Below are 10,802 nucleotides of genomic sequence, written 5' to 3' on the forward strand. Positions count from 1 at the left end.
TTTCCCTTTTGACAGTTGAGGCTGCGAGTAAATAGCCCAGATGGCCGTGCTGTGATTACATATAATAACTAATAAGTCATAGGAATGAGCACAGAAAAGAATAGTAGGATAAATGTGTGACGTCATCGCCTGCTCTATTTTCTCAAGTCATCCTCGTCTTTTATAATTTACGAAGCTTAAGTTTTATCACCGGTTTGAGACCACTGAATTGCATCAAGATGAAATTATTGGGAATAGAAGGTGTGGGAAGGAAAGCTGAGCTCTCCGACTATTCCATGAATCCGCATCAGGTGTCCTTTCAGCCCTATCAAGACAACGGAGGCACAACAATTGGGATTGCAGGGAAGGATTTCGTGGTGATCGCCTCTGATACTCGCCTCTGTAACTCCTATGATATTTTGTCTCGAGATGTCCCTAAAGTCTTCGATTTGGGTGGAAATAGTGTTCTTGGAGCTTCTGGTTGCTGGTGTGACGTATTGACGTTCGTTCGTGTGGCGGAGTCTCGAATCAAGAACTATAATTACACTCATGGCAAAGAGATGAGCACTTCAGCTCTGGCTCAAATGCTCAGCATCACTCTCTATCGCAAAAGGTTCTTTCCCTATTATATCCACAATGTTCTTGCCGGCTTGGATGATGAAGGACGTGGAGCTATTTTCACCTATGATCCCGTAGGTCACTGTGAAAAAGTCAAGATCTCTTGTGGGGGTGCATCCATGGAAATGATTCAACCCATTCTTGATAATGTCATTGAGAAAAAAAATATGACGAATGCAGAACTCGTTGACCTTTCCATTGATGAAACTGTTAACATTGTCCATGATTGCTTTATCTCCGCAGCGGAAAGACAGATTCAAACTGGGGATGGGGTTGTATTTAAGATCATCACAAAGGATGGGATTGAGACGAAGCGTGTGGGACTTAGGCGGGATTGATTAATAGGATTTCAAGTCTCTATACTTTATACTATAAAATGTAAAAATTTTGAAAATAAATTTCTTTTTGTTTTACCCTCGTATTTCGATGTATAAAATTGTATTCTTGATGTTATGTTTTCAAAGCACGATATCACATGGGTACATCCACGGATATTATTGACATATCTTGCTATGATTAGCGCCTGTGCATATTTTCTAAAAAGCGAGTTTTGAATGCCAAATTGTCGCAACTCAAATAATAAAAATATAAGTGTGATTGCCTATATGTCATTCTTGAAGTGTAATATTTATATTTAAAAGCAGAAAATTAGACTGTTGAAATGAATTCCTCAGATCCTTCTTATTATAAAAAAAGGTAAATACTCCTATTCATAATGAAAAAGTAAAGTTTCCAGGCTTAATTGTATAAAGGGAATAGTTGAGCTACGACAATTTGGCATTAATCTCACAAACTAAGGTCTACTTAATGTTTATAAGTTCATTTAATCTCAATTTCTTAATATGTATTAAATATTTTTATACAAATAACATTGATTGATATAATCGTTCTGATATTAGTAAATATTAAAAGTACTTGAAAGATGACTTATTATTCTTGACATTATTCTAGAATTTATAAATGAATTAAGTCTATCAAAGATATTTCCAACGGATAAAATTCTTAATGAATTTTTTTGAGTATTCATTTGACAATTATCACATTTTGTTAATACGCAAATGTGGTTGTATATGATTCATAAGTATGAATCAGTTATATAGTTTGGAGGGTTTATATTAAAAAAAATTTGCCCATTGTTATTTTTATAAATTTAAAAATCAGACGAAGATTATGAAGTCAAATAAGATGGTTTTTGTGCAGCTTAAAATATGATTATAGTTCGTAATATAATTTTGTAGAAAAATAGGTTTCAAAGAAATATATGGGTTTTTTTAATGATACATAAATTTAAATAAAAGCTAGCAGCATTATGCACTTTCATCCATGGAAAGGTTGAAAATGGCACAATCAACCCTAACCCGGTCCTGTGGATACATTAAGACTATGTGTGAGGCCATCACAATAAATCAACGTGAAATGGTAAAAAAAGAGGTTTTTATATTTCTAGCTATTTTTTTTCCATTGGAAAAGAAAAGAATATTCGTGTAACATGAAATTTGACCACTTTTAGATAGAAGTTCCAAAAACCGCAACAAAAAACGTGTTACTTAGAATCTTTAGTTTAATTTGAATGAATTTTTTAAAAGTATTGCATTAGAGGATCTGCAATAACTTCTTAAAGATGGCACAACATTTAATTAGATTCTAAGGATGAGTCGTAATTGATATTGCTAAATGATTAGGATCTTTCGACGCCATTATGATTGTTATAACTTATATTGATACTAATTATAATATATTTTCGTCATTAATTTCCCAATTTGTTCTTTATCTATTGACGATATCCGAACTTCGGAGCATGTAGATGTCACATTTTGTTATGTGAATGTGGAAGAAGGAAGTAGAATTGAAATGTTGCTCGAAAATGGTTGTTCGGTGTTACTATTCTCTAGGACAACTGGATTCATTAGGAAACATACTCCTTCTTTTAAATGGTTTGATTACTAATGTAACGTAAGACAATGTGTCCCGAATTCGGTAACCTATAATGGGATGGTGAAGCGGTGTTTGCAATATTTGTTTTGATCATTCTCAAGAATTGGCCTCATTATTCAGAGATGCTATAGATAAAAATCTTTTGGCTCATTTGATTTAAATAATAACGACACTATGCTCCTTAATAGTGTCGTTATTATGGACGTCGTTAAAGTGGACGCAGAGATTACAATACGAGGGTTGAATACGCAAAAAATTAACAAAAATCTGTTACGTTATTGACTGTCGACTTTTCTAAGTTGTTCAAATCCCTTCTCGTCAATTCAAATGGAAAAGACAGATTTCCTTTCTCTATATAAAGTTAACCTTTTTACTATTGAGAATGAAGGAAAATGAACATCCAATATGTATATTTTTGATGAGTCTGAGCTGGAAATTTTTTGTCTTTGTAATCATGTTCTAAAATGATCTTAGGAAACTATTCAGAAAGGCTCAAATTGTGTGGCATCCCTCTTATATCATGAATTGCAGCGTAAATGTGGTGTTATGCATCTTAAAATTCAATGTGAAAATTTTTGGTAAGAAAATTACAATAAGATGGGAAGTTCTTCTACTTTTAATAATTAATTTCCTTTATAGAGGCCAGAATAAAAATTATATAATTACGGCTTTTGCAGCATACATGGTGCATTTGATGAAGTTTCTATACACTTTCTTGTTGAAAATAGTTCAAAGTTTTCGCCACACCGAAGCTTCTGCTTAATTTCCAATATTATAATCCACAAAAAATTGAATGTGTGGAATATTTAGTAGAAGTTGTCGTCAAATCATCTACAAAATTATAAGAAGAGTGAAATTTTTAGACAAGTATTTCTGCCTTCTAAAATGAATAAAAATCACTTTCACCTTGAAATCTACTTCTCCTGGATTTGTACGATTTGTTCACAAACTCTTTCTGTGAACTTATTAAAACATGGAATTTTGTCCAGTGAATTGCCTCTCTCGATTCCTGAAGAGTATATTACAAAGAAAAAAAACTTATCGGAGGAAAAAATAGAATATTTTATGATGAATGTCGTTCCTTTGCATTCTTGTAATGAGAAGAAACAAATTTATTTTAAATCTATAAAAAATGAAACGAACTTATCCAACAAATAATTAATATATTAATTTTCCTTAACATAGCGATATTTTGCCTACGTTCCCTTTTTCTCCTATATCTGTCAATTTATCCAAAGGTTCTTCATCATTTTTATCTTCACCATCTAATTATTTGGGAGAAGATACTCCCAAATAACTGCAGTATCGTCTAATTTATTACAAGGTATCACTTAACATTAAGATGTTTAATTATATTAATTTGTAATCTACCCCTTTTCTATTATCAGACTCAGACTATTTTGATTGTACATTTAACTTATCAACCCATTCATATCCAGAACAAGGACTCACGTAAATATGCAACTGATCTGTTTAAATCACATGGAAAAAGAAAGAAAAGGTGTTTTTTATGCGAAGGGTGTGATTTGCATAGTAAATATTTCAAGGGGATAAAAAAATGTGGAAATTGTAAACATTGCAGGAAAAAATATCTTAAAAAATTCTGTAATTATATGTACCAAACGACAACCTGATAACCTCTGGTTATCAGTTGTCATTTTATCATTAATAGAATTAATGGTTATATTATGTAAAGATGTTTGTTTTCGTATGGAACTAAATTTTTAATGAATTGTCATTTGAAAACTATTTTTCTAATTTTCTACAAATGGCATTTAACCCAGCTTATCATTGTTTTCGTCTTATTATATTCACCTACGTATTCTATTTAATTTCTAACTTAGTTAAAAAATAGTAACAATTTTTTCTCGATCACTGAAATATTGTGATCGACAATATTGTTTGGTATGAGGTATCTTAGAATATTGATTAATTTTTGTTATATTTATTTAATTTTATTATTTTTAATAAAAAATATGCAAAAGACAATAACATTAAATAATGAATATCTAAGAAAATAAATATTTATTTTGTATTATGAATGATTTATTTACTAAAATCCATTGTGAGGTTAATATTTCAAGGAAATCGAAGCAATTCAGGATATTCTATTTTAGATAAAGGAATTAAATTGTGTAAAATGGATTCTACAATTAATTTTTCCATTGTTATTTTTGTTATGATGCTACATTACGAAATTTTTAGTATGTATTTATCAAATACATCATTATATTTAGTTGTAATTAAGAATAAACCAAACATTAATTTATTTGGATTTTTGCTTTGTTTTTAATTTTATTTGTAATTTTTTAATAATCCAAGAATATATCTATAAAGAAATGTGAATAATTAATGTATATTGAGTAATTAATCTAGGCCAATTTAGGTTAATACCTAAAGGGGGGGGTTACACTTCAATTATATTGTCGTACTCAAAAATATAAATGGAAATTAAGATAATAATTTCATACACATATTTTCTTATAATTAACAAGATATAAATTTGTAAATCTAAACCTAATATGCAAACTATTTAATTAATATGATTACTCATATCATAGTTTGGTCTAATGGTGTGAAATTCATTGCTAACTTATGAATCATTATCAATAATAATCATCATCTTTTTCAAGTTAACATAAAGATTAATTAAAACTGGATTACAGTATAACATCACTAAAAGTTGATCAGCATATTCTATATTATTATTTTTATTATAAAGTATAAAACCATTTATTCTAGATATTCCCAAAGTTTCAAATAAAATATTTTTTGACTTCATAATGCATGTTTACGTAATAATATGACTTTTGCAGATCAGTAAATTTGTATTTTAAAAACTTAGTAATATTACATTCTATATCATATATAGAATGTCTCTCTTAAAGTGTTTTGCTACAAAATAAAGAGTTTTTAAAAGTATTTTGCTAGGGAAAATCATCAAAATAATAAAAATGAGGCTATATATTTCTAATAGAAGTGGTATTTACTAGTACTTTAATCAAAATAAACATTAAAAACATATAAAAAAGAAAAGACACTATAAAAAAGTACAAAGTTGGTCCAAGTCTACAAGTCAGAAGACTGACTTTAAAATTTAGATTTTTTTTCTATTAACTTCTGAATTCTTAACTGCCATTTTCTTTTTTTGTTAAAAATCGAATATCATCATTCAGTTAAGCACTTAAATTTTTACCCAGTACATTAAATAAAGCGAATGAAATTATTTGAAGAAGAGCTAACTAGGAGTGTCCTTCCTCGCACTTTACTCCCACAACGATGATAATTTCTTAGTTTAAACTGTCCTGCATCTTGCCAATGAATGTGGCAACAAATGAAGCTCTAGGATTTGGGGTGCCAAGTAAACCGTCTTTCTCTTCAGGAGTAGCTGTGATGTAAGAGAACATGGAGTAAGCATAAAGGCAGGAGAGGTAGAGAAGGTCGGATGGAGTCGAGAAACCCCCTTCTTTCTGAACTGCTGATTGGTTGGGCTATCGAAGGTTAATGAGTCCGAAGGTGTGTTTCTGATGACCATTACCTCTTGGCATGATGTACAACTGATCTTCTTCTTTAAAGAAAAACCAATATACCCGGCAACAAAGTAGAGAGCTCTCCCTTGGAAGCTAGTTCCTGGAGGTCATCTGGTTGCCAGTTAGTCCAAATGAGCTTATCTTTAATCAGGTCTTCGTTCAGCAGAGCTTTAATTTCTGAAGTAGTCATACCTGAAAATTAAATAAAGTAAAATATTGTAATGATATTATCATATTTTAAAAATAAATAATACCTAAATAAAGAAGCTTACTATTAACAAATATCTTATTTACCTGAGAATTTGACAAGACTCAGAATAAGAATCCTTTTCTCTGCTTTCAGGATCTATCTCACGCTGATGTAGTAGATACCTCCACTTAGTCGTCTGTACCAGCCGAACCTTCTTTCGATAGGATCAGATTGGAACATGCCGAGGAGTACATAGTCTTCATCTAGGAAAAGATAATCTGCCAGATCTGGTACGGCAAGGCACGTCTGCTTCGTTGCTAGGAAGGTTTCTGCTGTGAGGCCAGGTGCTTTACTGTTTTGCCATTCGATGAGTAAGTCAACAAAATCTCTCAAGAAAGAGAGGCCAAGTTTGTTCTTCTCAGAGGTTGGTTCCCGAAGCTCATCTCTCTTTTCGTAGCCAATTCCAGGTGTCTTGTCGTTTAGGATATTCTACATAGTTCTGACAAACTCTGAAAATTCGGCTGTGTCTTTAAACTCTGGTCTATTGTCTTCTTTGGAGTAGTTCTTAAGTGCTCCAATTGATGATTCGTGAAACACAGCATGCTGTTGTAGTTCATTGAACTGTTGAGCACTACGTGACGTGGACGCAGCTTGAGTGGACCTTCGTGACGCTTTAGGAGTTGAGAGGTAGTTGGGATAGTTTGGCCATAGGGATGGTACTACATCTGGTTTGAGGTATCTGTAAAAGAAGGACAGTTATAATCATAAGCATCAAAAGTGAGCAGATGTCTTACCTCTTCTTTAGAGCTTTGCCAAGGGTCTGAAAGTCGTTGAAATGCAGGGAACATAGCTTTGTACTTTTGGATGGTGTCTGATCCGTCTTCTTCAGATCTGTTTCTCTTGGAATGGCTCTCAGCCAGATGGTATCAAGTCCGGGGGTTCTCTCTTAGTTTGGCCACAGATGGATCGTAACACCAGACTGTTGTGGATCGTTGTCATAGCCCGTTCTATACCCTGGAGCACAACACTTAGTGGGCATGATTGAAATTACGCTAAATGGTTCGTGGATTAATTACTTTATCAGTTAATTTGTGCGCATTTTTCACTGGGAAGAACTTTTCTTTTTCATATAGATTACGAATATGATTGAACCTCCATTAAATGTTTGCGATTGAGTAGATTTTTATATATATTCTTAAAAATATAAACCATATCAAATAGAAAATAAATTATATTTGCAAGGGAGTATGGATTATCAATATAATGGTCATCATTTTTCAACATTGTTTTGAAGAATGTTTTATTGTAAAAGTGTCCATCCGTTATTACTGCTACGACGTTGAATCCAATGGAACATACCATTTTCAGAACAGAAATAAAGGATAAATGTATTAAATCAGAAGTTAGGGCTGAAACACGAATAATTACAGGGGTATCCTTGTATGTGCCAGAAACACTATTAATGAAAAAACACAAAAATGTTTTTGTAGGCTCCATGTTTTCTAGCCCTATACATATTTTTCCACTTTGAATGTTCAATTTTTTCAATGAGGATATATACTTTATAATCTTTATCTTGCATTGAATTGAATCTGGTTTATAGATATTTATATGATTCTAATTCTGTCACAGGCTTAATGTTCAAATTAGATGATAAATCCTTCAAATAACGTACAGTTGGTAATTTAAGAAGGCCTTCTTTAAAAATGTATTTATATAAATCGGGCGAAATATTTTCCCTAGTAGAAGCAACAGTCAAAAGAGTAGGAGAATAGTGTTTTCCTCTGTTAAGTTTTAATACCAAAAGAGACTGTTCCATAAGAAAACTGATTGATTTAGCGATATCATCCTCAACATCTGAAAGAATATTCAAAATAGCTTCAACTTGTTTATCAATGTATTTAATTGGATCAGGATTGAAATTTGTTTCAAGACCCTTCAGAGTTGCTAAAATCTTCAATACTTCGAAACAGGTATGGATTTTTGTTCTTGAAGGCACGTTATGGTTCACTTCGGATAAAGGTTGTAGTTTCTTTTCCTGATACATTTCAAATGTTAGGTTCGAGTCTATGACCAGACTAAAGACAATAGTTGGAGCTCCTAAAAAAATGTTTCTAATTATGCTTCTATTAGATATAAAAAAATAATTGAATTACTTGAACTTGGTTTCTCAATGAGGAAGTTTGTTAATGAAGAATCTTCGGAAATAAAAAGTACACTTGATGGGAAATTGTACTTTTTAATTTTTACTTTTAAGTCATCCAAGGTATAAACATTATCGGAATTTATCAATTCCTGGTTCAAATGATTAATTTTTTGATTTTCGGATTTTTTTCTATTAGTTGCTGTTGTTTTTTTCAGTTTGTCTACATTTAATGGTTTTTTTAGACAAATAACTTGGACCAGGGAATTGTTAAGGAATAGCATCCTTCTTCAATAATCGAAGTTTTAAAGATTGGTCGTTAGTTAAACTTTGGTGTCTATAATCATTATCTGTGAAGTGAAGGGAACAAACTAGCGCATTTTTTATATTTATTGATTTGCCATCTAAAAGCAATACAAAGTTGGGAATAATTATAACTTGTTTGAAGTTCCTACTGCAACGCTGTAAAAGTCAATACTTCATTATTATTAGAGATTAAAGTTTAAACGATAGCCAAATGTAACAATATAAGAATTCATCACAAAATAAGGGAAGGATTTATTAACACCTAAACTCGAAAAATAATTTTCAAATTAGTTTCTTTATTTTTATTTGATCGGTATCCAGTTCTACAATCCGGAGTGGTGCATGTGCTATTTTTACCCATTTTTTAACTTGCAATGAGTAATGAAAATGAAACGATGATAAATGAATGACTTAGCATTTAAAAATATACTATAGCAACTAATAAGAAAATCAATAGCACGTAGTTCTTGTGGAATAAACACACTCGTTTTTAGTGTTCAAGTCCTTGAGTAAAATATATCTTTGATATGATATAAATTTTTTGTAGGCGAGTTTTCCTAGATCCTACCATCCTCACTCTCTCTCTCATAAAATTAAAACAATATTTCAGTTAGCCTGCAATGGGAGCACCCTCCGATAGTTATTAATTTAATTAAAGTAAACAAAAGTAGTATATGATACTATCTATAAATGGCTCCCTCTGATTTGTTTTCGTACATACTTATATTTTATTGAAATTTTAACTAATGGATATTTATAATGACTTTTGAATTGATAATTATATACATATATTTTAAAATCTCAATTACCCCGTGGAGTGCCTCCAAGTACCCCAAAGGGTACGCGTACCCCTATTTGAGAACAACTGCTTAAATGTATACCTCCTTTTTCTTATTAATATTTAACCTCAGCTACTCAAATTTGGACAAAAAATTTATCTCGAACAGCATTTCTTTAACTTTTTTCAAAAGTCCTTAAAGCATCAAGGTACCCCTCGTGAAAATAAGATTGTAAGTGAGGAGCACACCCTAAATGTTCTGTTTATTTAGACGAGACTGTAATGAACAGAGGATAATACGAACTGTAAATAATAATTTTAATAATAACTTAAAAGACACTAAGTGCTTAATAATAGGATAAAGATATACAGCAACACAAGAATCCAACAACAAGAGCAGGAGAACTCAACTTCAGTACGCTGAGGCTTTTTTTCATAGCAAAACATGTATATTTCTTTGGGGTTTTTGTTTTTAGAAAATGATTCATGATACTGTTCCTTGCTCTTTGTCAAATCAAATGTATATGTGTGGCTAAATGCTAAAACAATGTTCAATTTTCTACATTAAGTTTTTTATCTTCAAAAATCAAATCTCTACTCATAAGTTACATATACATTGAGTTATTCATTAAGAGCTCTGAAATTACTCATCACGTATCTACAGAACATGTATTTATTTTTACAGGTTAAAAAAAATCAACCTTCAATAAAATAAGATCCAAAAATTTTTCCTTCAAAACAATATTAAAAAAACACGACATTTTTTCCTTTAATATCATAATCGTATTACTATCATGAAAATTGTAACTTATTATTTTATTTCTGAAAATAATAAATAAATAAACTGAATTAAATGTTATTAGTTTTATCAAATGAACTTCAGTTTGAATTGTTATTGTATTTTAGAAGAGAGCGAAAAAATCGCTCGAATTTTTGCCCATTTTTATACATTTCTATTACTTTTTTATTTTTACCTCTTATAAGTTAAAATCAAAATAATTGAGATTTAAAGAATAATTTTAAAGATTGTGAGAATAGACGGATGAAGTTATGTCTCAAGATAAGCAAGAATCTTTTTTTCCATGCTGTATCTGTTGCTTTCTGCTGCCTAGCCTAAGAAAACTCAGACATTGGTTCCCCCAGACACACTGCCAGCTCCTTCGTGTGTAGAGATTACGTTGGAAGATCAATCTTTCTTTTTTGTAAACTAATTTTTCCAACTGAAATACGACTTTCTCTTATTTTTATGTAGTAAATTGATATAAGATCTCATATATGGTAAAGAAGAAATGGAATAGTGATGTATCCAATATCTAAAAAAAG

The 10,802-nt window shown here is 31.0% G+C and overlaps 1 protein-coding gene and 2 long non-coding RNA genes across 3 annotated transcripts; 2 read left to right on the forward strand and 1 right to left on the reverse strand.

The window, feature by feature from the left end:
• Nucleotides 1-66: 66 nt before the first annotated feature.
• LOC121127930 (proteasome beta6 subunit) lies at nucleotides 67-1,018 on the forward strand. The gene has a single exon (XM_040723517.2). The coding sequence runs from the start codon at nucleotides 219-221 to the stop codon at nucleotides 933-935; it is 717 nt and encodes a 238-aa protein (XP_040579451.1). The 5' UTR covers nucleotides 67-218; the 3' UTR covers nucleotides 936-1,018.
• A 1,259-nt stretch (nucleotides 1,019-2,277) lies between these two features.
• On the forward strand, nucleotides 2,278-4,567 carry LOC121128586 (uncharacterized). Its single transcript, XR_011783095.1, has 2 exons — nucleotides 2,278-3,110; nucleotides 3,172-4,567. It is a non-coding gene; the product is annotated as an uncharacterized lncRNA (long non-coding RNA).
• A 932-nt stretch (nucleotides 4,568-5,499) lies between these two features.
• On the reverse strand, nucleotides 5,500-9,580 carry LOC121128645 (uncharacterized). The gene is made up of 5 exons (XR_011783339.1): nucleotides 9,511-9,580; nucleotides 8,409-8,857; nucleotides 7,047-8,352; nucleotides 6,357-6,991; nucleotides 5,500-6,254 (listed from the first exon to the last, which is right to left on the reverse strand). It is a non-coding gene; the product is annotated as an uncharacterized lncRNA (long non-coding RNA).
• Nucleotides 9,581-10,802: the final 1,222 nt, after the last annotated feature.

This window comes from Lepeophtheirus salmonis, chromosome 13, assembly GCF_016086655.4.
Source record: "Lepeophtheirus salmonis chromosome 13, UVic_Lsal_1.4, whole genome shotgun sequence".
In the NCBI taxonomy this organism is placed as follows: domain Eukaryota; kingdom Metazoa; phylum Arthropoda; class Copepoda; order Siphonostomatoida; family Caligidae; genus Lepeophtheirus; species Lepeophtheirus salmonis.

Coding starts and splice junctions, on each gene's coding strand:
- LOC121127930 (XM_040723517.2), top strand. CDS start 219: ATGAAATTATTGGGAATAGAAGGTGTGGGAAGGAAAGCTGAGCTCTCC.